A 25,919-nucleotide genomic window follows, 5' to 3' on the forward strand; every position below is an offset into this window, starting at 1 on the left:
TATTATCCCCCCACTGCTACTATAGGCACCATCTCTCCCTACTATACCTGCTATCCCACAGCCCCAGTCCCTTCCCAGAGGCTATTATGCCCCCACTGCTACTATAGGCACCATCTCTCCCTACTATACCTGCTATCCCACAGCCCCAGTCCCTTCCCAGAGGCTATTATCCCCCCACTGCTACTATAGGCACCATCTCTCCCTACTATACCTGCTATCCCACAGCCCCAGTCCCTTCCCAGAGGCTATTATCCCCCCACTGCTACTATAGGCACCATCTCTCCCTACTATACCTGCTATCCCACAGCCCCAGTCCCTTCCCAGAGGCTATTATCCCCCCACTGCTACTATAGGCACCATCTCTCCCTACTATACCTGCTATCCCACAGCCCCAGTCCCTTCCCAGAGGCTATTATCCCCCCACTGCTACTATAGGCACCATCTCTCCCTACTATAATGTTATCCTATTGATCTTTTCCACAGTTTCCCTACTTAATATTGTTTTTCTGTGGAATACAACACTTTCGGCACCTGTGTAATGGCAACTGTGCAGACTTCAGACCCAAAACCAACTTTACAAAAATCCTATACAAGTTTGTACAGACATTAGGTACAAGTGTATATTATTTACAGATCACTATACACATTGATATTGATTGACAGGTCATTTTAATAGGACAGGGCTCCTTTAAAATAACACATGAAGAAGCCACATCAGGCTGTAATGAAACAGATCATTAAGTAAATGAGATGCCGGATGTCATGGATGAGCAGGGATGATACATGTCCTTTCTATCCTCAATTCAATAACATAAAACCCATCGCAATCTGAGCAGTTTTAGGTCATTGGTTAAAATAGTATTTTACATACAAATGCTTTGCTACGTTCATTTCCAATCAGATGTCTTTCATGTATAATGAGAGCAATACAGTTCCCATCCGAGATGGAGATGAAAGGAAGGAAATGATGGATTTGCCCACCTGTCTTCTTCACTGGCATTCTTACATGCAACTCTCCGGCTGGCACTGGCTTCTACAATCAAAGCCGCACAGATCTTTAGTTTAGAAATATCTCAATAAGCCAATTAGAGTGCAACGCTGAGGAGCCCACGTCCGACAGATAGGAATGTGTGAGTAGCTAATGCCCGGGCAGGGGCAATTATCAGACTATCCAGTAAATCCAGGCACAAGTATAAAAAAATCAATTGGAATATTCCTAGAACTCTTCTTATCGCTGAGAATTCACTGCCTGGGAGGAAAAAACAATGTAGAAAAATATGAATGCCCTCTGGGTAGAAAACTGCTCCAAAAAACAACTTTATAAAGTCAGCGAGTGCAAAGGCAGTGATCTCTGGCTGGCACACCAGTGGGTACCCCTAGATTATATACCACGAAGCTGATGATTCAGGGTGCCAGGGGGCTTAAACGTCAGGCTGCACTGGCACACCAGCGGGTACCCCTAGATTATTTGCCACGAAGCTGATGATTCAGGGTGCCAGGGGGCTTAAACGTCAGGCTGCACTGGCACACCAGCGGGTACCCCTAGATTATATGCCAGGAAGCTGATGATTCGGGATACCAGGGGGTTAATCAGGCGGGTACCCCTAGATTACAAAGAAGATGATGATTCAGGGTGCCAGGCTGCAGGGCACACCAGTGGGCACCCCTATATTATATGCCAGGAAGCTGATGATTCAGGGTGCCAGGGGGCTTTAACTCCAGGCTGCAGTGGCACACCGGCGGGTACCCCTAGATTATATGCCAGGAAGCTGATGATTCAGGGTGCCAGGGGGCTTTAACTCCAGGCTGCAGTGGCACACCAGCGGGTACCCCTAGATTATATGCCAGGAAGCTGATAATTCAGGGTGCCAGGCTGCAGGGCACACCGGTGGGTACCCCTAGATTATATGCCAGGAAGCTGATGATTCAATGTGCCAGGGGGTTGAACTCCAGGCTGCAGTGGCACACCGGCGGGTACCCCTAGATTATCAGGAAGATGATGATTCAGGGTGCCAGGCTGCAGGGCACACCAGTGGGCACCCCTATATTATATGCCAGGAAGATGATGATTCAGGGTGCCAGGCTGCAGGGCACACCGGTGGGTACCCCTAGATTATATGCCAGGAAGCTGATGATTCAATGTGCCAGGGGGTTGAACTCCAGGCTGCAGTGGCACACCGGCGGGTACCCCTAGATTATCAGGAAGATGATGATTCAGGGTGCCAGGCTGCAGGGCACACCAGTGGGCACCCCTATATTATATGCCAGGAAGATGATGATTCAGGGTGCCAGGGGGTTGAACGTCAGGCTGTAGTGCCACACCAGCGGGTACCCCTAGATGCCAGGAAGCTGATGATTCAGGGTGCCAGGGGGCATGAACTCCAGGCTGTAGTGCCACACCAGCGGGTACCCCTAGATGCCAGGAAGCTGATGATTCAGGGTGCCAGGGGGTTGAACTCCAGGCTGCAGTGGCACACCGGCGGGTACCCCTAGATGCCAGGAAGCTGATGATTCAGGGTGCCAGGGGGTTGAACTCCAGGCTGCAGTGGCACACCGGCGGGTACCCCTAGATGCCAGGAAGCTGATGATTCAGGGTGCCAGGGGGCATGAACTCCAGGCTGTACTGGCAGACCAGTTAGTAGCCCCCCATAAATATTTCCCAGGATGCCCAGCTGGGCTGACACTCAGGGTGCCAAGTGCAGGCTGGCAGTGTGCTCAGATGGCAGAAATGCAGTTATCCTCGGTGCATACCCTCCATGTGCCAGGGTGCCGGTAGTGCCAGGGGCTCAGTGCTGCCCAGTGGGTGCCGGGCACCCAGGCAGAGAGGGGATTAGGTGAGGGAGCCAATCCCAGGCGGGGCACAGGGGGGGGCGGGGCATGGTGCCGCTAATCCGGCCGGTCCCACACACACTCATGCCCGGTGCAGGGTACGAGCTGCCCGTACAGACCGGAGCCCCGGCTCAAGCTCCCGGCTGCCATGTGAGGTCACCGCTGCGCGTCATGTGACAGGCAAGATGGCGGCGCCCAGGGAGGAACGCGGAGTGTGAGGTCGGTGCTGCCGGTGGGACTAATCCCGGGGCTTCCGGGGCGGATACACCTCACTGGCCCCTGTGGGACTGGCGGGAAGGGTAAGCGGGGCCTCTCCCTAGCGGGGTGACTGGGTGCCTGGGCCTCCCGGAGCGGCGGGCTGTCTGTCAAGGTCATGTGTGTGTGTAATGCCCGGGGCAAGGCTGGCACCCACTGGGCACTGACTGGCATGGGCACCCCCTGCCTTCTACACTGGGCACTGACTGGCATGGGCACCCCCTGCCTTCTACACTGGGCACTGACTGGCATGGGCACCCACTGCCTTCTACACTGGGCACTGACTGGCATGGGCACCCCCTGCCTTCTACACTGGGCACTGACTGGCATGGGCACCCCCTGCCTTCTACACTGGGCACTGACTGGCATGGGCACCCCCTGCCTTCTACACTGGGCACTGACTGGCATGGGCACCCCCTGCCTTCTACACTGGGCACTGACTGGCATGGGCACCCCCTGCCTTCTAATCTGGGCACTGACTGGCATGGGCACCCCCTGCCTTCTACACTGGGCACTGACTGGCATGGGCACCCCCTGCCTTCTACACTGGGCACTGACTGGCATAGGCACCCCCTGCCTTCTACACTGGGCACTGACTGGCATGGGCACCCCCTGCCTTCTACACTGGGCACTGACTGGCATGGGCACCCCCTGCCTTCTACACTGGGCACTGACTGGCATGGGCACCCCTGCCTTCTACGTTGGGCACTGACTGGCATGGGCACCCACTGCCTTCTACACTGGGCACTGACTGGCATGGGCACCCCCTGCCTTCTACACTGGGCACTGACTGGCATGGGCACCCCCTGCCTTCTACACTGGGCACTGACTGGCATGGGCACCCCTTGCCTTCTACACTGGGCACTGACTGGCATGGGCACCCCCTGCCTTCTACACTGGGCACTGACTGGCATGGGCACCCAGTGCCTTCTAATCTGGGCATTGACTGGCATGGGCACCCAGTGCCTTCTAATCTGGGCATTGACTGGCATGGGCACCCACTGCCTTCTACACTGGGCATTGACTGGCATGGGCACCCACTGCCTTCTACACTGGGCATTGACTGGCATGGGCACCCCCTGCCTTCTACACTGGGCATTGACTGGCATGGGCACCCCCTGCCTTCTAATCTGGGCATTGACTGGTGCCTACAGTTTGCTAAATCTCTGATCAACTCTGTTATTTACATTCACCCATCATGGCTGCTCCTATCTCTCTGCAGTCTGCAGCAGGCATCCTCATTGATTGTTCATGTTGCACTGGGAAAGGTATTGTGGCTGGAGAGGGCGAGTATATTCCTGGGACAGTTATAATAGCTGCTTTGATATCTGCACCAACTATTCCTTTTGGAACAAATCATACAAAAACAGACAATGCTGATCATTTACCCATAATTGTCTCTACGTGTGTTTTAACAGAGGCAATTCTCAGTATTGTCTATGGCAGGGGATTTTCTAGTGTTAAGTAGCCACTACTAAGTAGCTCCGTGTGTCTTGCACATATTTTGCCAGTTCTACAGAATGGGAGCCTCTGCCCTAAATCCTTTCCCTTAACAGAAAATCTTATTTAGCATAGGTGCAGTGTGTAGATAGGTCAGGGTCTCTCCCCCTTTGTAAATAGTAGCCAGATGAGGGTCCTATCCATTCCTGACGCAGATTACTGCTTCTTTTGCTATAGAGATTAGTTTTAACTGAGATTGAGTGAGCTGTCAGTCATTCAAGAGGCTCCACCCAATGGCTGATTGAAGGTAGGTAGGCTCCACCCAGTGGCTCATTGAAGGTACAGGTAAGGCTCCACCCAGTGGCTGATTGAAGGTAGGTAGGGCTCCACCCAATGGCTGATTGAAGGTAGGTAGGCTCCACCCAATGGCTGATTGAAGGTAGGTAGGCGCCACCCAATGGCTGATTCATTACAAGAAAAGAGTTGCCATGAGTTATAGGTACTGCCGGTGCAGTCGTGTGAAGGTGCGTGGGTCACTTTAATCAACCATCATTGAATGAATCTTATAATTAGTAATTAATACACATCTATCCCCCATGGCAGCTAAAAGTACAGAGCAAGGTGCCTCTCAAGTGGCTTATCAGAAACTGCCCAGGGTTTGGGATTGGTGGGTGTGGCTTCAATTCAATGACAGGGTATGCAGGAGTATTAATAACATTACTGCACTCTAACGTAATAGCCAGAACTCTACTTCCTGCTTTACAGCTCTCTTAGCTTTTAGCAGTCAGTAGCCAATCAGTGACTTAAGGGGGGCCATTGTGCATGCTCACAAACTAACTGAACAGTTGTGTTACATGTGCCCCCCCGACTAACTAAGAGGTTAGAGAGCTGAAAGCAGGAAGTAGTGTTCTGGCTATTATGTTAGACATCTGCTCACTCCAGCCTTTATAGATTACATTTCTGCCTAACTAACTATATTACAAATATTGTTTATTTTGCGCAGTCTAGTTTAACCCAGTTTCAAGATGAGCCTGGTCCTACTGTAACAAAAAGATCTTGTATGGCCAGCAGCTGCCACAAGTATATTTTGGTTCGTCCTTAGACACCTCCAGATTGTTACAATTGCGGTTTGTATTGCAGGAATATCAGAAAGTCGGAGAGCACAAGCAGCACAGAGAGTGACCCCCTCAAGATGAATTCACCCATGAAGGTTACGAGAGAAAACATTGTTGAGTTCCTGGCCGAAAGGTTCAATCGGCTCCCAGAAAATGAGAGGTGAGTGTTCCTACGGCCGGCGTTGGTCATTGGTCAGTTCTCTTGTGACCTCTCACTGGCTGGGGCCTTGGAGGAGGATAAGTAGGGGATAAATTGGGGGCAAGTTTCCCTTAGATTACCCAGCAGCCCCTGACACAAAGGGATGACAGTAATGTGACCAATGAGTGCTGCCTGGGAATCAGTTTGGATTCATTGTACTTTGTTCCCAGGAAACTCTTTACCTACGGATCCATTTACATGGGAATAAACAGCGCATTCGCCGGCCTCATAGCCAATAGCCTGTTTAGGCGCATCCTCCACGTCTCCCAGGCTTGGGTCTCATCCAGTTTACCGATGGCGGTTTTGCCGTTCCTGACTTCGGTGGCGCTGTACAACGCTACGGTGACCACCCCCATGCTTTCAGGTACTTTGCTTTCCTACTGAGAACAACAATGCTAAGCTGCCCGCATTGGTCTCCTGATATCACATGGGCTTTAGGTGGTAATAATAATATAATGGTATAACTGTCACAGCTATTTTTATTGGATACGTAGGTGACCTGAATTGTGCCACCTGTACCGTAGTGAGGGGTGGATTGGTCGGCACCGTTGCTGGAGGCCTGTACCCAATTCTTTTGGCTTTGCCTGTGAACGGAGGACTTGCTGCCCGGTAAGTGGGCTTTGTGGCTTAGGGAATATTTTTTCTAGTCTTGACAACGAGCACAACTACGTTTAGTAATGTATCATTCCCATTGAAATGATTGTGTTGAGACCTCCCACCAATCATTACTTCTCCCCCAATGTTTCTACCCCATGTGTTATCCAACAGCTCCTGTATCCCCCTCTCCATGTGTTATTAACCTAGTCCTGCCCCCCCTCCATGTGTTATGCACCTAGTTCTATGTCCCCCCCCCTTCCATGTGTTATTAACCTGGTCCTGTCTCCCCTCCCCCCCCATGTGATATTAACCTGGACCTGTCTCCCCCCCTCCACGTGATATTAACCTGGTCCTGTCTCCCCCCCCCCCCCTCCATGTGTTATTAACCTGGGCCTGTCTCCCCCTCCCCCCCCCATGTGTTATTAACATGGTCCTGTCTCCCCCCGCCATCATGTGTTATTAACCTTGTCCCGTCTCCCCCCACCCCCCCCCCCCCCGTGTTATTAACCTTGTCCTGTCTCTTCCCCCCGTTATTAACCTGGTCCTTTCTCCCCCCCCCCCCGTTATTAACCTGGTCCTTTCTCCCCCCCCTCCATGTGTTATTAACCTGGGCCTGTCTCCCCCCCCCCCCCCATGTGTGTTATTAACCTGGTCCTGACTCCCCTCTATGTGTTATGTACCTGGCCTTACCTCCCCCATTATATTATCCCCAGCCCCTATCTCTGCCTTTGTGTCATCAAGCACCCCTGCCGGACCCATTGTGATATCTACCTGTAACTGCATACAGGAAGTGATTCACTTATGCAACAAGTTAACATGTTTCTGTGTATTTGCTCCCAGGAAATGGGCCCTACCTTAAAAGGGTTGTTCACCTTTCAGTTAACTTATAGTATGATGTAAAAGTAAAATTCTAAGGCAATTTGCAATTGGTCTCCATCTTCACTTTTTGTTCAGCAGCTCTCCAGTTTGGAATCTCGGCAGTTATCGGGTTGCTAGGGTTCTAATTACCTTAGCAACCAAAAAGCAGTTTGAAAGAGAGACTGGTATATGAATAGGAAAGGCCTGAATAGCAAAATAAGTAATAAAAAGTAACAATAACAATAAGATTGTAGCCTCACAGAGAAATAGTTATTGGCTGCCGGGGTCAGTAACCCCAATTTGGAAGTTGGAAAGAGTCAAAAGAAGTGGGCAAATAATTAAAAAAATATAAGAAATAAATAATGAAGACCAACTGAAAAGTTGCTCAGAATTGCCCATTCTATAACATACTAATAGTTACCTTAAAGGTAACCCACCCTTTTGCTTTATGAGCCCCCCTCTCTCCCACTATGATCTTAAAGAGGTGCCTACTGGGCATGCTCACTGCCTCTGCTCCAATTAGAATCAATCCGGCACCTCTTTGATGTCATAGTCGGAGAGAGGAGGGCTCAGAAAGCAAAAGGGGTGGAGCTTCATGCATGGAGAAAGGCATGTTATTCTGGGGCTGTTTAGAGTAATTTTAGGGGATTTTAAACGGCTTTTTGAAAGGCTTGTGACAGAACTTGCCCACGTGTACTACTGACTGAGTGTTCCTGACCGTATTCATTTTGTGGTTCAGGTACCAGACAACCCCTTTGCCAGAGAAAGGGAACATCTTGCGCTTCTGGACCACCGTATCCCGGCCAGTCCTGAGAAAGATGAGCTTCGTCTTGATCCTTCAGGCCATGTTTGGTGTTTACATCAGCACCCGCCATTATGCAATATACGAGCAAATGCTGAAGTTGCCGCCCCCTGGGACTGACATGGAGGAGTTGCCACAGTAATTGTTTTGTATATATATATATTTGCAAGGGGCTGTCTAAAAAGTGAGATAATAAACTTGTATGTAAACATTATTCCTGTGGTATCAGCTTCTTTCCCACTGTATCCTGTACAGAGGCCATAGCACCCATCCTTACCCCTCCCTCTGGGGTGCTGCAAGAGCCCTTAGGAACCCCACATCCCTCAGTGTGGAGCATGGCTTCACTTTTAGCATATGAAACCCATCTCATTGTTAGTTTAACAGGAGTCTGTGCACCCCCCTTGGCACCCATGGGTGATGTTCTAGGTCTCCCCCTGTGTCATTGACACAATCCCCCCATGTGTTAGTTCAGGCATAATTTTCAGTGCTGGGAAGATTAGCTCCTTTGAAGAGGTCGCCAAGTGAGTGGATCCTTTCCCAATATGCCCACCTAAAGATGCCCGTATCAGGCTTATTCGGGTTTAGTGCCAAATTGCAACAACAGGCATAGGACACATTAATGAGCCAATGCAGTCCCGGTCTGATGGAAAATCAAACCTGGCCAACCTGGCAGATTTTGGTCTGGTGTGCCCGTATGCAGCCAGATAAACAGCCAAGTCACCCGAAATAGCAGCTAAAATCTGCCTGTGTATGGGCACCTTTAGGAGCATGGGTTTCCTTTCACACCCAAAAACATAAAGGAAGGATAATTTGCTCCTGCCCCTAGTGTGTGTGAATATGTTATGGACCTTAGATTGTAAGCTCACTGGGGCAGGGACTGATGGGAATGGGATAGGGGCCTTAGATTGTAAGCTCACTGGGGCAGGGGCTGATGGGAATGGGATAGGGACCTTAGATTGTAAGCTCACTGGGGCAGGGACTGATGGGAATGGGATATGGACCTTAGATTGTAAGCTCACTGGGGCAGGGACTGATGCGAATGGGATAGGGACCTTAGATTGTAAGCTCACTGGGGCAGGGGCTGATGGGAATGTGATAGGGACCTTAGATTGTAAGCTCACTGGGGCAGGGACTGATGGGAATGTGATAGGGACCTTAGATTGTAAGCTCACTGGGGCAGGGACTGATGGGAATGGGATATGGACCTTAGATTGTAAGCTCACTGGGGCAGGGACTGATGCGAATGGGATAGGGACCTTAGATTGTAAGCTCACTGGGGCAGGGGCTGATGGGAATGTGATAGGGACCTTAGATTGTAAGCTCACTGGGGCAGGGACTGATGGGAATGTGATAGGGACCTTAGATTGTAAGCTCACTGGCGCAGGGACTGATGGGAATGTGATAGGGACCTTAGATTGTAAGCTCACTGGGGCAAGGACTGATGGGAATGGGATAGGGACCTTAGATTGTAAGCTCACTGGGGCAGGGTCTGATGGGAATGGGATAGGGACCTTAGATTGTAAGCTCTACTGGGGCAGGGACTGATGGGAATGGGATAGGGACCTTAGATTGTAAGCTCACTGGCGCAGGGACTGATGGGAATGGGATAGGGACCTTAGATTGTAAGCTCACTGGGGCAGGGGCTGATGGGAATGGGATATGGACCTTAGATTGTAAGCTCACTGGGGCAGGGACTGATGCGAATGGGATAGGGACCTTAGATTGTAAGCTCACTGGCGCAGGGACTGATGGGAATGTGATAGGGACCTTAGATTGTAAGCTCACTGGGGCAAGGACTGATGGGAATGGGACCTTAGATTGTAAGCTCACTGGGGCAGGGTCTGATGGGAATGGGATAGGGACCTTAGATTGTAAGCTCTACTGGGGCAGGGACTGATGGGAATGGGATAGGGACCTTAGATTGTAAGCTCACTGGCGCAGGGACTGATGGGAATGGGATAGGGACCTTAGATTGTAAGCTCACTGGGGCAGGGACTGATGGGAATGTGATAGGGACCTTAGATTGTAAGCTCACTGGGGCAGGGACTGATGGGAATGGGATAGGGACCTTAGATTGTAAGCTCACTGGGGCAGGGACTGATGGGAATGGGATAGGGACCTTAGATTGTAAGCTCACTGGGGCAGGGACTGATGGGAATGTGATAGGGACCTTAGATTGTAAGCTCACTGGGTCAGGGACTGATGGGAATGGGATAGGGACCTTAGATTGTAAGCTCACTGGGGCAGGGACTGATGGCAATGGTGTATCATCACTACCGTATATGAAGAAAAAAAAATACAACTACTCCTGTCAGTCCTTAACCCTTTAAGTGCCAAGGGACGTAGATTCTACGTCCCAGGTACCAAGGGACCAAAGTGCCATGGGACGTAGAATCTACGTCCAATGGCACTGTCGGGTTTACAAGCGCTGCGCTCGCTTTTAAAGCAGCGCAGCGCTTGTAAACCCCTCAGATCCCCCTAGGCAACGAGCAATGAAGACATACTTACCGATCCGGGTCCCCCAGCCGCACCGATCGCGTCGCCAGCCAATGACAGCAGTGGACACGCGTTGATGACGTGTCCACTGCTGTCCCTTTAAATAGCGCCGCCTACTGTCGGCTCCCTCACTCCTGCTACGCACTTGGGACAAGATGGAGCTCCCCTGCTGCCTTCCTGCTGGATTGATCGCCCCTGATCGCCCCTGATCGTCTGCCTGCCTTGGGTAAGCTGAACTACAACTCTCTACCACTGTTTATTTTGCTTATTTCTATCTCAACTGTCTAAAAAAATTTTTTTTTTTTTTTTTTGCATTTTTTCTTCTATCTTTGTCATTATTACACTTTTGTACACATACACACTTATTTACAACTTTCCCAAGCACACACAGACACTTACACACACACTTACACTTACACTTTTTTTTTTTTTTTTTTTTTTTTTTTTTCTTTCTTTCTTTTCTTTTCTTTCTGTCTTTGCTTTCTTTGGCAGTCTTTTTTTTTACTAAAACTTTATTTCTGATCTTGCTCTATAATTATCTGATTTATTTGGTTGCATTTTAGTGTTTTTTTGGCATTTTCATAATTGATTTCTGTTTTTGAATTATTCTATTGCACTGTAACTTTTTTTATTGCTATTTGGTGCTGAATTTGCAGTGACGTTGGTGGATCCAGGGCTCTGACCACCGATTTCATTGCAATTATTGTTCTTCTGTTGGTTTAGGTGGTTTTATTGGATTTTACGGTGTTTTATCTTTGCATTGTTCTTTATTGTGTGTTTAGTGCCCCAAAAAGGTTGCTTTTGCAGTGACATTGGTGGATCCAGGGCTCTTACCGATTTCATTGCAACTATTGTTCTTTGATTGCTTTTAGTGGTTTTATTCCATTTGATTTCAGTTGTTCTAGAAAGGTCCAGAGGTGCTAAGATTGTTCTGGTAGTTTCTATTGCCAAGGGTTAGGCTGATGCCACACGAGGCGTAGGGCTGATTTTTTCAGCAAGTGGAAAAACGCTTGCCGAAAATTCAGCCCTACGCCTGCTACTTGTTCCTGCACCCGAATGAATGGGATACGCTCGGGTGCAGGCACGTGTAGCCGATATACGCATGAAAACGCGAGACTTTGCATTCTCACGCGTTTTCATGCGTATATCGGCTACATGTGCCTGCACCCGAGCGTATCCCATTCATTCGGGTGCAGGCAAAAAAAAAGGGGTGCATAGAGTGCAGCCCCAATATTATGCATTTTCAGGTTTGGCGGCCATGTACTTATGTGCAACCAGACATAGGTATCGTTTTATTCAGGGGAACTTGCAGATTGATGGTTAGTAAGTTTTTGGTAGTTGCCATGGAGATTTTGGGGAGAAATCTAGGTTTTTTTATCTGGTTTTTCCTTGATTTCTGACCAAAGCGCTGACTTCTGCAAGGGACTGCGGCCACAATTTTCCATGTAGAAAGAGAAGAGTGGCGTCTCTGAATAGCTGAAGGTGTGCACTTTTCGTAAATATATAGATTGTGGGGGTTATCTCACAGGTAGGGGGGGTTAACACTGAAAAACTGCAGGTAGTGCACATAGAGCGCAGCCCCCAAAATTTCAACTGAAATTGCCCTTATGCATTGCCCCTGTTTGGGGGCATTTGGTGGCCACGTCTTTATGTGCACCCATACATATGGGGTATCGTTTTATTCAGGGGAACTTGCAAATTGAGGTTTAGTAAGTTTTTGGTAGTTGCCATGGAGATTTTGGGGAGAAATCTAGGTTTTTTATCTGGTTTTTCCTTGATTTCTGACCAAAATCTAGGTTTGTATCTGGTTTTTCCTTGATTTCTGACCAAAGCGCTGACTTCTGCAAGGGACTACGGCCACAATTTTCCATGTAGAAAGAGAAGAGTGGCGTCTCTGAATAGCTGAAGGTGTGCACTTTTCGTAAATATATAGATTGTGGGGGTTATCTCACAGGTAGGGGGGGTTAACACTGAAAAACTGCAGGTAGTGCACATAGAGCGCAGCCCCCAAAATTTCAACTGAAATTGCCCTTATGCATTGCCCCTGTTTGGGGGCATTTGGTGGCCACGTCTTTATGTGCACCCATACATATGGGGTATCGTTTTATTCAGGGGAACTTGCAGATTGATGGTTAGTAAGTTTTTGGTAGTTGCCATGGAGATTTTGGGGAGAAATCTAGGTTTGTATCTGGTTTTTCCTTGATTTCTGACCAAAGCGCTGACTTCTGCAAGGGACTGCGGCCACAATTTTCCATGTAGAAAGAGAAGAGTGGCGTCTCTGAATAGCTGAAGGTGTGCACTTTTCGTAAATATATAGATTGTGGGGGTTATCTCACAGGTAGGGGGGGTTAACACTGAAAAACTGCAGGTAGTGCACATAGAGCGCAGCCCCCAAAATTTCAACTGAAATTGCCCTTATGCATTGCCCCTGTTTGGGGGCATTTGGTGGCCACGTCTTTATGTGCACCCATACATATGGGGTATCGTTTTATTCAGGGGAACTTGCAAATTGAGGTTTAGTAAGTTTTTGGTAGTTGCCATGGAGATTTTGGGGAGAAATCTAGGTTTTTTATCTGGTTTTTCCTTGATTTCTGACCAAAATCTAGGTTTGTATCTGGTTTTTCCTTGATTTCTGACCAAAGCGCTGACTTCTGCAAGGGACTACGGCCACAATTTTCCATGTAGAAAGAGAAGAGTGGCGTCTCTGAATAGCTGAAGGTGTGCACTTTTCGTAAATATATAGATTGTGGGGGTTATCTCACAGGTAGGGGGGGTTAACACTGAAAAACTGCAGGTAGTGCACATAGAGCGCAGCCCCCAAAATTTCAACTGAAATTGCCCTTATGCATTGCCCCTGTTTGGGGGCATTTGGTGGCCACGTCTTTATGTGCACCCATACATATGGGGTATCGTTTTATTCAGGGGAACTTGCAGATTGATGGTTAGTAAGTTTTTGGTAGTTGCCATGGAGATTTTGGGGAGAAATCTAGGTTTGTATCTGGTTTTTCCTTGATTTCTGACCAAAGCGCTAACTTCTGCAAGGGACTGCGGCCACAATTTTCCATGTAGAAAGAGGAGAGTGGCGTCTCTGAATAGCTGAAGGTGTGCACTTTTCAGAAATATATAGTTTGCGGGGGTTATTTCACAGGTATGGGGGTGTTTAGACTAAATAACTGCAGATAGAGCACAGCCCCCCCTTATGCATTGCCCCTGTTTGGGGGCATTTGGTGGCCACGTCTTTATGTGCACCCATACATATGGGGTATCGTTTTATTCAGGGGAACTTGCAAATTGAGGTTTAGTAAGTTTTTGGTAGTTGCCATGGAGATTTTGGGGAGAAATCTAGGGTTTTTATCTGGTTTTTCCTTGATTTCTGACCAAAATCTAGGGTTGTATCTGGTTTTTCCTTGATTTCTGACCAAAGCGCTGACTTCTGCAAGGGACTGCGGCCACAATTTTCCATGTAGAAAGAGAAGAGTGGCGTCTCTGAATAGCTGAAGGTGTGCACTTTTCGTAAATATATAGATTGTGGGGGTTATCTCACAGGTAGGGGGGGTTAACACTGAAAAACTGCAGGTAGTGCACATAGAGCGCAGCCCCCAAAATTTCAACTGAAATTGCCCTTATGCATTGCCCCTGTTTGGGGGCATTTGGTGGCCACGTCTTTATGTGCACCCATACATATGGGGTATCGTTTTATTCAGGGGAACTTGCAGATTGATGGTTAGTAAGTTTTTGGTAGTTGCCATGGAGATTTTGGGGAGAAATCTAGGTTTGTATCTGGTTTTTCCTTGATTTCTGACCAAAGCGCTAACTTCTGCAAGGGACTGCGGCCACAATTTTCCATGTAGAAAGAGGAGAGTGGCGTCTCTGAATAGCTGAAGGTGTGCACTTTTCAGAAATATATAGTTTGCGGGGGTTATTTCACAGGTATGGGGGTGTTTAGACTAAATAACTGCAGATAGAGCACAGCCCCCCCTTATGCATTGCCCCTGTTTGGGGGCATTTGGTGGCCACGTCTTTATGTGCACCCATACATATGGGGTATCGTTTTATTCAGGGGAACTTGCAAATTGAGGTTTAGTAAGTTTTTGGTAGTTGCCATGGAGATTTTGGGGAGAAATCTAGGTTTTTATCTGGTTTTTCCTTGATTTCTGACCAAAATCTAGGGTTGTATCTGGTTTTTCCTTGATTTCTGACCAAAGCGCTGACTTCTGCAAGGGACTGCGGCCACAATTTTCCATGTAGAAAGAGAAGAGTGGCGTCTCTGAATAGCTGAAGGTGTGCACTTTTCGTAAATATATAGATTGTGGGGGTTATCTCACAGGTAGGGGGGGTTAACACTGAAAAACTGCAGGTAGTGCACATAGAGCGCAGCCCCCAAAATTTCAACTGAAATTGCCCTTATGCATTGCCCCTGTTTGGGGGCATTTGGTGGCCACGTCTTTATGTGCACCCATACATATGGGGTATCGTTTTATTCAGGGGAACTTGCAGATTGATGGTTAGTAAGTTTTTGGTAGTTGCCATGGAGATTTTGGGGAGAAATCTAGGTTTGTATCTGGTTTTTCCTTGATTTCTGACCAAAGCGCTAACTTCTGCAAGGGACTGCGGCCACAATTTTCCATGTAGAAAGAGGAGAGTGGCGTCTCTGAATAGCTGAAGGTGTGCACTTTTCAGAAATATATAGTTTGCGGGGGTTATTTCACAGGTATGGGGGTGTTTAGACTAAATAACTGCAGATAGAGCACAGCCCCCCCTTATGCATTGCCCCTGTTTGGGGGCATTTGGTGGCCACGTCTTTATGTGCACCCATACATATGGGGTATCGTTTTATTCAGGGGAACTTGCAAATTGAGGTTTAGTAAGTTTTTGGTAGTTGCCATGGAGATTTTGGGGAGAAATCTAGGTTTTTATCTGGTTTTTCCTTGATTTCTGACCAAAATCTAGGGTTGTATCTGGTTTTTCCTTGATTTCTGACCAAAGCGCTGACTTCTGCAAGGGACTGCGGCCACAATTTTCCATGTAGAAAGAGAAGAGTGGTGTCTCTGAATAGCTGAAGGTGTGCACTTTTCGTAAATATATAGATTGTGGGGGTATCTCACAGGTAGGGGGGGTTATCACTGAAAAACTGCAGGTAGTGCACATAGAGCGCAGCCCCCAAAATTTCAACTGAAATTCCCCTTATGCATTGCCCCTGTTTTGGGGCATTTGGTGGCCACGTCTTTATGTGCACCCATACATATGAGGTATCGTTTTATTCAGGGGAACTTGCAGATTGATGGTTAGTAAGTTTTTGGTAGTTGCCATGGAGATTTTGGGGAGAAATCTAGGTTTGTATCTAGTTTTTCCTTGATTTCTGACCAAAGCGCTAACTTCTGCAAGGGACTGCGGCCACAATTTTCCATGTAGAAAGAGAAGAGTGGTGTCTCTGAATAGCTGAAGGTGTGCACTTTTCGTAAATATATAGATTGTGGGGGTTATCTCACAGGTAGGGGGGGTTAACACTGAAAAACTGCAGGTAGTGCACATAGAGCGCAGCCCCCAAAATTTCAACTGAAATTGCTTTTATGCATTGCCCCTGTTTTGGGGCATTTGGTGGCCACGTCTTTATGTGCACCCATACATATGGGGTATCGTTTTATTCAGGGGAACTTGCAAATTGAGGTTTAGTAAGTTTTTGGTAGTTGCCATGGAGATTTTGGGGAGAAATCTAGGTTTTTATCTGGTTTTTCCTTGATTTCTGACCAAAATCTAGGGTTGTATCTGGTTTTTCCTTGATTTCTGACCAAAGCGCTGACTTCTGCAAGGGACTGCGGCCACAATTTTCCATGTAGAAAGAGAAGAGTGGTGTCTCTGAATAGCTGAAGGTGTGCACTTTTCGTAAATATATAGATTGTGGGGGTATCTCACAGGTAGGGGGGGTTATCACTGAAAAACTGCAGGTAGTGCACATAGAGCGCAGCCCCCAAAATTTCAACTGAAATTCCCCTTATGCATTGCCCCTGTTTTGGGGCATTTGGTGGCCACGTCTTTATGTGCACCCATACATATGGGGTATCGTTTTATTCAGGGGAACTTGCAGATTGATGGTTAGTAAGTTTTTGGTAGTTGCCATGGAGATTTTGGGGAGAAATCTAGGTTTGTATCTAGTTTTTCCTTGATTTCTGACCAAAGCGCTAACTTCTGCAAGGGACTGCGGCCACAATTTTCCATGTAGAAAGAGAAGAGTGGTGTCTCTGAATAGCTGAAGGTGTGCACATTTCGTAAATATATAGATTGTGGGGGTTATCTCACAGGTAGGGGGGGTTAACACTGAAAAACTGCAGGTAGTGCACATAGAGCGCAGCCCCCAAAATTTCAACTGAAATTGCCCTTATGCATTGCCCCTGTTTTGGGGCATTTGGTGGCCACGTCTTTATGTGCACCCATACATATGGGGTATCGTTTTATTCAGGGGAACTTGCAGATTGATGGTTAGTAAGTTTTTGGTAGTTGCCATGGAGATTTTGGGGAGAAATCTAGGTTTTTTATCTGGTTTTTCCTTGATTTCTGACCAAAGCGCTGACTTCTGCAAGGGACTGCGGCCACAATTTTCCATGTAGAAAGAGAAGAGTGGTGTCTCTGAATAGCTGAAGGTGTGCACTTTTCAGAAATATATAGTTTGTGGGGGTTATTTCACAGGTAGGGGGGGTTAACACTGAAAAACTGCAGGTAGTGCACATAGAGCGCAGCCCCCAAAATTTCAACTGAAATTGCCCTTATGCATTGCCCCTGTTTGGGGGCATTTGGTGGCCACGTCTTTATGTGCACCCATACATATGGGGTATCGTTTTATTCAGGGGAACTTGCAGATTGATGGTTAGTAAGTTTTTGGTAGTTGCCATGGAGATTTTGGGGAGAAATCTAGGTTTGTATCTGGTTTTTCCTTGATTTCTGACCAAAGCGCTAACTTCTGCAAGGGACTGCGGCCACAATTTTCCATGTAGAAAGAGGAGAGTGGCGTCTCTGAATAGCTGAAGGTGTGCACTTTTCAGAAATATATAGTTTGTGGGGGTTATTTCACAGGTAGGGGGGGTTAACACTGAAAAACTGCAGGAAGTGCACATAGAGCGCAGCCCCCACATTTTTAGCTGTAATTGCCCTTGTGCATTGCCCCTGCTTTGGAGTGTTTGGTGCCCATGTCTTTATGTGCACCCATACATATGGGGCATCATTTTATTCAGGAGAAGTTTGTCTTTCAAATATGCCTTTGCTAGAAAATTTTTATGAGATTTTTTTTTGTCAAATCCACATTTGATCATGCGTCCAAGTTTACGTTTTAGAAAAAAAAAAAAAAATGTCATAAAAAGTTCCAAATTTCACAATGCACTGACAAAAGGTATTTGGCTTTTGAGTGAAAACTACATTGCACCTAGAAACCTGAAGGTCTGTAGTTTCTAAAGATACCAAACATGAGGGGATATTTTAGATTTACATATAAGTTATGCTGCATTAACTGTTACAAGCGCTTTTCTGCTTTGTTCTGGTGTGATATTGTACTAAGTATTGCCTTAGTTTGGGGGTTACTTCTGGACAGGAACTGTGGGGTACCACCACATATTTGGTATCGTTGGAATTGGGAGTATCAGGGCTTTTACAAACAATAAAAAAAAGTGAGTAAAATTAACTTTTCTATGGAAAAAAACCTCAAAATATACAGAAATTTTTCATAATTTTATTTTTTTTTTACATATTTCACCCAAAATACACATCATATCTCCAGAAAAGTTATAAAATTTGGTATGTATGTCGAAGCCCAATTAGTGACGAAAAAAACGATATATAATTTCCCTAGTTTCGTGGAGGTTTTCCTACCAAAAAACGTTGTTAAAGTGAATGAGTACAAAATGCTTAAAAAACGTCTGGCACTGGGGGGAACCGAAATGACGAATTCGGCTGGCACTTAAAGGGTTAAAACAGGGTTCAGGTACTTCCTGGCAGCAGGCTGGTCTGTGCTATACATTATAGTGAAATAATATGCTTTCTAGATTATCCCAATACAGTAGTTGCTGTAAGTCCGCTTGCTGCTTCATAGTGTCTCTCAGTGGATTTAATTTATCTTAGTTTCATTTTCTAGACTGTTCTGTATTCGGAGCACTGTCCCTTCAACAAACATGGCTTCAATACAGGGGTTTTTAGGCTTCAAGCTCCCTGCTTAGACCTGATTTTGTTTTGTTTAGCTGCACGCACAGCACAGTAGTGCCTTTACACAATCATATGCACACTTCCTGCAGAAAACCATTGCTTGGGACAGGGATTCCGGACCAGAAAGTGGCTACTTAACAAATGAGACCAGGACCAGTGGGAATTACTTATTTGGGGCCTTTTTCCATTGGGGGGGGAAGTGAACCAGCCAACTACCTTCTGCCATGTCTTGTTACCATACTGTGTGTGAGTAGGGTCCGGGGACAGCCCCCAGGAAGCTACGGGACAGCCCCCAGGATAGCAGCATGGCACTCAATGGAACAGCACCTCTGGGTTGGGCACTTTTCACCGAAGAGGAGCACAGAACCCCCAAGTTGAGTGATTATAATTAGTGGGTGGGGCCTAACAAACTGCTGCCCCACTAGTGCATAGGGCCTGATATTAAACAAGTCTCTATCCCCTGAAGCACGTATATAACGGATTTAGTGCTACTACTGATCCCTCATTGCTTCACACAGCACAGGTTGGGAATGAGCACAAACACTTTGGTCTGTCTGAAATCCACAAAGGTTCAGGATTCCATATGCAACTTGCAGTCTGTGGCTTGGAGCTGTTTCAATAAAGAGCAGAGATGATTAGTTTGCACAGGACTGTGATATATACAGATGTATATAAATGAATTATTGCGAGCCCATCCCTCTCTCCCACATTACCCACTTCTCTGTATAGAGAGCTCTGCACCGGATGCCCTGAAGCAGCTCTGTAATAATAATTAGCCCTTAAGGTAATCAGGGCAATATAGAATAATTCATCTTTAAGGTAAATTTTAGTATATTATAGAATGTTCTATTTATTACAACTCTTCAACTGGTCCTTTTTTGTTTATAGCTGTTGAATAGTTTGCCTTATCTCTCTACTGTCTTTACTTTTAGCCACTCCCGGCCGTCAGGTTCCATCAACTGGGACACTCAGGAATAACACCCCTATGACTGAATATTTACTCTAAACATTAATAAGGAAGAATAGAAAACAATGTGAAAAAATCAGTTTATTCACAGAGTTTATTAAAGCAGATTTTTATTCAAGCCAAATATTATATTTATGTTCACTCTAAACAAAACACTAATAAGTTTGGCCAAAAAAAACAAATAAACAGAACTCTATTTAGAACAGCTTTGTACAACTGGATTATCGGTGTGATTTACATCAGTTTGGGAAAGCAGTAGATCAGGCCCAACTTGGACCGTACCATCTAAGCAAGATTGGAGTATTAATGGAACATACAACATTTTCATGCCCCCGTTGGTTTCCGGATATATTTACATGAGGAACAATATAAGGCTTGTGATTTTAAACAGAACTTCTCTGCATTAGAACAGGCAGGCAGCAGTGAATAAGCTGTTATTTGCCTCTTCTGTACATTTATAAATCACACAGTCTGTTTACAAGTGCAAGTCTATTTACTAATATACATGCAATAACAGGACACCCACAGCTCCTCCCTTCACAAGGTCTCCCCCAGAATCCTTCTCAGCTAGTGCAAATATTCGTTGTAGTTATGGCTAAGCAGTTCTTAAGAGCAAAGAAAGAAATAGGGATGCAACGAATCGACGGTCCTGACCGAACCCTAATTAGCGTATGCCAATTAGGATTTGGAAGGGTTAAATGTCCGTGTGAACACATTTTCGCACTATGGCGTTTACCCCTTACGTATACTAATTAGCGTATGCTATTTAGGATTCAGTTCGGTATTTGGCCGAATCCCTTGGGATGGATTCGGGGGTTCGGCCAAACCCGAAAAACTGGCTTTGGTGCATCCCTAATAGAAAACCATACAACTGTGCAGAATGTAACTAAGGAATCCATGTATTGGAATCTATAACCTTATAACTGGAAACAGAAAGGTGCCAAAGGTTATGAGAATATACTAGCACCCATCTAAAGTCTGTGGTGGTTCGAGCCCATAGCTTGGTTGGGGGAATTCACAGTCCCTTGTATAGAGTGTGCACTTAAAACAAAAGCAATAGACAGACTGGCATTTTGTGACATAAGGTTGTTATAAATGTGGAAGAACCCATATAAAATGGGTCATTGGGCAACAAGGATGATCTGAACTCGCTCAGAGATGACGGCATGCAAAGCACTTCATATCCAACTTACTAGTATTTCCCAAGACTCACACGCACTTTCTTCAGTCGGCACGGTATAGTAGAACCAGTCTAGCAGGGAAACCTTGAGAAATACTAGCAAGGTGGGAGAAATGGTTAGTGATTTATTACACAGGGTGGTACCTAACATACTAGCACCCACCCAGCCTAGGCTATTCTTGTCCTTCAAGTAAAAGGGGTTACAAAACTGGGCTAATGGAAAAGAATCATACCCAGGATTTATATAGGTCTTTTTCTCAAACTATCCTCACTTTAAAAACCCTTTTGTTCGATAAGTTGACTTCTAAGAACTGTTTTGTCACTTAAAGTTTGTTGCTTTTTGTGCCAACTCACAGATATATTCTGTAAGGCAGTCTATGTTTTAGAAATGTGATAATTGACAGAAACAATATTGGAATGCAACAAAAACATTGTCTCCATTAAGATAGGGGTCTGTTCTGTTGAAATGATTAACATGCCCAGTCTCGAACACTGGTCCACTAAAAATGTGGCTATAGCTACATTTGTATTGGTTTCAGGGCTACAGAAATGCGGTTGTTTTAAGGGTGAAGACACACGAGGCTACTAGTAGCAGTTACTTGTTGTGATTACTAAAATAGACAATGCTGATCATTTAGCGATAATTGTCTGTACGTGTGTTTTAGCAGAGGCAATTCTCAGTATTGTCTATGGCAGGGGATTTTCTGGAGTTTTAGTAGCAGTGACAAGTAGCTGCTACTAGTAGCTCTGTGTGTCTTCACCCTAAAAGATCATGCAACCTACAAGCCTTCAATTGAACCGAAGGATAGATTATATATATGCATTACATCCTACACAGTTGTAATACCTTTTCTTTATAATATAGACATCTTAAGAACTGCAAAGAAAAAGCCTCATTACAAACAGAACTCGGTATATTCAACAAAAAATAAAACCTGACATTACCTCAGTCTCCATTTGTACCATACTACCTTATAATACAAAGCAGGAAATGTGGCCAGCAGCGGGTCCAGAGTCTTCTCCCCAATACAGCTGAATCCACTTTAGCATAAAGAAAAACAGGGATGCTAAATATACATGCTCATTCAGTGGAAGCGAGATTTCAAAAAGAACACGGCTGTTATACAGAGGCTTGCTTGGAAAGTCTGGGTTGCACATAACGCACAGAGACAATCCAGCAATGATTTATATACGCAGCACTCTGGTGTATAAACTCTCTGCAGATCAAAATATGAAAAATAAATGTATTATCTGCCAGAGGTAAATGAGAGACCAGGGTACTGTGCAGTGTTAATACTACCTGCTGCTGGAGTATATTGCAGCTGGAGTCAAATGTTGTTAATTTGCTACTTTATTCTTTATAAATCTTTGTGAAATCTCACTTTACAGCAAATAACATTGATTTTGCATTCCTGACATGGCTACAGGGCTCTAACAAGTTTTTAAAGAGTACATTAACCGTTTATGGATATGGACAAAGTCCTAAAGGTTCCTTCATGAACTCAACAAGAAATGAACTAAACTGAGATGTTCAGGTAAAAATCTAACGTTTGCCCAATCACCTCCACCGATACAAAGGGAATAATCTAGTTTTACAGGTGAAGGGTTTCCATTACATTCCCATTCATGTACAATTGCTTGAGATAAGCAGCCAAATGGCGGCACCTTTGGACCATACATGTATAAACACTGTCATGTCTACAATCCTAGCCCTGCATATGGTAATCATAGGGATCCTTACCAGGGTGCGAGGCGGAAAGCGACTGCTCTTTAACTGCGGCTGCAGAGAAAGGCCAGAAACCACCTAAAAAAGAAACTGTCAGAGAGGTTTACTAGTAAAGTATAAAGATGCACATTCGGTATTGTTTGTTCATGCACATAGGGTAAAATACAGAAGAGTTTATCCTGTTATTTATGTACCAGTCACGTCCAACCTGCAACCTTCCAGCTGTGGAACTGGAACCTGATCAGTAGTTGAATATAGCCCCCCCACACCCTGAAAACAGAAAGGTTAATTGGGTCCTGATAAAACTGCCCATAGTGAGTGTGAATACAATAGATTGTAAGCTCCACTGGGGCTCATGGGAATGGGGTCTCTAAAGCTCTGCGGTGTATGTAGGCGCTATATAAAGGGGAATAACAGTGCAGGCAGTAGGAGGGCCGCAGGTTGGTCACCAACTGTATAAACGGATCCATGTGGGACACATGTAGGCGCCTGTACATATAAGCTAACATGTGGGAAGCATTCCCAGACACACAGCACCGGCTGATCACCGTGGAGCTGAGAATGCAATAGGCCGGTTAATATAACAGGCACCATATAAAGCAGCTGTAGTGTCTGTCAGTCACACGGGGCCCTCAGGCTGCAGCTGTCCATCCCAACACATCAAAGCCGCTACTTGACCCTACATTTTGCCCGCAGAAGAGGCGCTCCTGGCGCAGACAGCGCAGAACTCCACCGACAGCTTGTCCCTGTCCACATGCAGACACACGCCCCCGCCTTCATTCGCTTCCTGCTCGCTGCGGCCGGTTGTCAGGGGCAACGCGTAGTCGTGGTCTCCTCCACTTCCGTGCGGCTCAGAGAAAAGTGACGTCGATAGGCGTGTCCCTCCCAGGCCAGTCAGGCGGCTCAGCACTAGGGACAGCGCGCTGTCATTGGCCAGCACCGCCCGCAGGTAGTGCACCTCCCCTTCCAGATCGCGTACCCGGGAGCAGAGAGACTTCCGCTCGTACTGCAGACTCTTGTTCTCTTCCGAGAGGCGCGTCACCTGGTTCTCCAGACCGCGCACGTATTCTTTCTTACGCAGGCGGTTGAGGCGCGCCGCCACGGCGTTCTTGTTATCGGGGCAACGGCCTTTTGCTTTCCTTCCAGACGTGGCGGCCATTTTGCTGTCCGCCTGGGGGGTAGAACTGTCAATTGTACCAGTGAGATCCACAGAACCCACCAGTTGCTGAAAAAGTTCCGCGAACTGTTCCTCTTCCCCGAGCACCTCATGTTGGTGCCACCAGTGGGCCGCCCCCTCCCCGTCTATATCCAATTCTGTACATTCTTCCGTATGGCCGGCTGCCACCTTCTCGCTTATATTTACGTCTATGTGACAAAGCGAGGAACTTTCCGCTTCCTTGGGCGCTTCCCTACTGGGACTCATCGCCTTCCCGGCTTTCAGCCGAGCCCCACGGACAGACCGGCGTAATTGTACTGGGGCCACAACTAGATTAGCGCTGTCTCTGAGTCGGTGCCGCATGTCGATAGTTCAAGGAAGGCAGGATAGGCTAGAGATTAATAGCCACCATATTGCGCCGCAGCAGGATCGTTCCAGCGACGCCAACCCTTTACCGGATGTCCGGTGTAGAAAAAAAAATTAATCCGCCTAGTCATGTGACAAGTTGATGTCCTATTAGATGCATGGGCGGGGCTGCGCCGACTGTAGGCGCTATTCCTCACATACGGGGTTCTTAGGGGAGGCGCTTACGCCATAAGCCTTGTTAAGAACCTGTCCTGGGATTGGGGTGGGTTTCCCGCCACTTTTTTACTTGACCAAAGTGCGTCCCGTGTGGGGGAGGGAAAAGTTCTCTTTGCCAGAGGTTTTCTCTGTATTTCAAAACAAGTGCCTGGTCTCTGAAATGTATTTATTTTTAAAATGCAGAGACGCTGACTCTGAACAGTTCAGGGCCCTGGGTGCACACTGCATACAATTGTGGCCATGGCTTTTTAGTCTCCTGTGACTGGAAATAATAAACCAGGGGAATTGCGTGTAATGTTGGGAGCCTGTCAGGCCCAGACTGGCAATCTATAGATTCTGGCAAATGCCATAGGGGCTGCTGTAAGGTGCCACAGACAGTCACTATTTATTGGGCTGGGGGGGGGGCTGTTTGTTCCTCTGGGTACTGGGAATGCCAGGGGGGCTGTAAGGTGCCACAGACAGTCACTATTTATTGGGCTGGGGGGGGGGGGCTGTTTGTGCCTCTGGGTACTGGGAATGCCAGGGGGGCTGTAAGGTGCCACAGACAGTCACTATTTATTGGGCTGGGGGGGGCTGTTTGTGCCTCTGGGTACTGGGAATGCCAGGGGGGCTGTAAGGTGCCACAGACAGTCACTATTTATTGGGCTGGGGGGGGGGGCTGATTGGGCCTCTGGGTACTGGGAATGCCAGGGGGGCTGTAAGATGCCATAGACACTTACTATTTATTGGGCTGGGGGGGCTGTTTGTGCCTCTGGGTACTGGGAATGCCAGGGGGGCTGTAAGGTGCCACAGACAGTCACTATTTATTGGGCTGGGGGGGCTGTTTGTGCCTCTGTGTACTGGGAATGCCAGGGGGGCTGTAAGGTGCCACAGACAGTCACTATTTATTGGGCTGGGGGGGCTGTTTGTGCCTCTGGGTACTGGGAATGCCAGGGGGGCTGTAAGGTGCCACAGACAGTCACTATTTATTGGGCTGGGGGGGCTGTTTGTGCCTCTGGGTACTGGGAATGCCAGGGGGGCTGTAAGGTACCACAGACAGTCACTATTTATTGGGCTGGGGGGGGGGCTGTTTGTGCCTCTGGGTACTGGGAATGCCGAGGGGGCTGTAAGGTGCCACAGACAGTCACTATTTATTGGGCTGGGGGGGGGCTGTTTGTGCCTCTGGGTACTGGGAATGCCAGGGGGGCTGTAAGGTGCCACAGACAGTCACTATTTATTGGGCTGGGGGGGGGGCTGTTTGTGCCTCTGGGTACTGGGAATGCCAGGGGGGCTGTAAGGTACCACAGACAGTCACTATTTATTGGGCTGGGGGGGGGGGGCTGTTTGTGCCTCTGGGTACTGGGAATGCCAGGGGGGGCTGTAAGGTGCCACAGACAGTCACTATTTATTGGGCTGGGGGGCTGTTTGTGCCTCTGGGTACTGGGAATGCCAGGGGGGCTGTAAGGTGCCACAGACAGTCACTATTTATTGGGCTGGGGGGGGGGGCTGTTTGTGCCTCTGGGTACTGGGAATGCCAGGAGGGCTGTAAGG

General features: G+C 47.2%; 2 protein-coding genes across 4 annotated transcripts; one reads left to right on the plus strand and one right to left on the minus strand.

Moving 5' to 3' along the window:
- The first annotated feature begins 658 nt into the window (after positions 1-658).
- On the plus strand, positions 659-8,309 carry tmem126a (transmembrane protein 126A). 2 transcript variants are annotated; one of them, XM_012956649.3, is made up of 5 exons: positions 659-3,048; positions 5,665-5,799; positions 6,009-6,202; positions 6,333-6,447; positions 8,033-8,309. In XM_012956649.3, the coding sequence occupies exons 2-5, from the start codon at positions 5,717-5,719 to the stop codon at positions 8,235-8,237; spliced, it is 597 nt and encodes a 198-aa protein (XP_012812103.1). In that variant the 5' UTR covers positions 659-3,048; positions 5,665-5,716; the 3' UTR covers positions 8,238-8,309.
- A 9,979-nt stretch (positions 8,310-18,288) lies between these two features.
- crebzf (CREB/ATF bZIP transcription factor) lies at positions 18,289-24,308 on the minus strand. 2 transcript variants are annotated; one of them, XR_001170075.3, is made up of 4 exons: positions 23,335-24,308; positions 22,667-22,741; positions 21,871-21,966; positions 18,289-19,388 (listed from the first exon to the last, which is right to left on the minus strand). XR_001170075.3 is itself a non-coding variant. In XM_012958046.3 (3 exons), exons 1-2 carry the CDS (start codon positions 24,168-24,170, stop codon positions 22,696-22,698), a joined length of 882 nt encoding a protein of 293 aa, XP_012813500.1. In that variant the 5' UTR covers positions 24,171-24,308; the 3' UTR covers positions 21,839-21,966; positions 22,667-22,695. The 2 variants fall into 2 exon arrangements, 1 of the variants encoding a protein (XP_012813500.1); XM_012958046.3 differs by lacking the exon at positions 18,289-19,388 and having other exon boundaries at positions 21,839-21,966.
- Positions 24,309-25,919: the final 1,611 nt, after the last annotated feature.

Source organism: Xenopus tropicalis, chromosome 2 (genome assembly GCF_000004195.4).
Source record: "Xenopus tropicalis strain Nigerian chromosome 2, UCB_Xtro_10.0, whole genome shotgun sequence".
NCBI lineage: Eukaryota > Metazoa > Chordata > Amphibia > Anura > Pipidae > Xenopus > Xenopus tropicalis.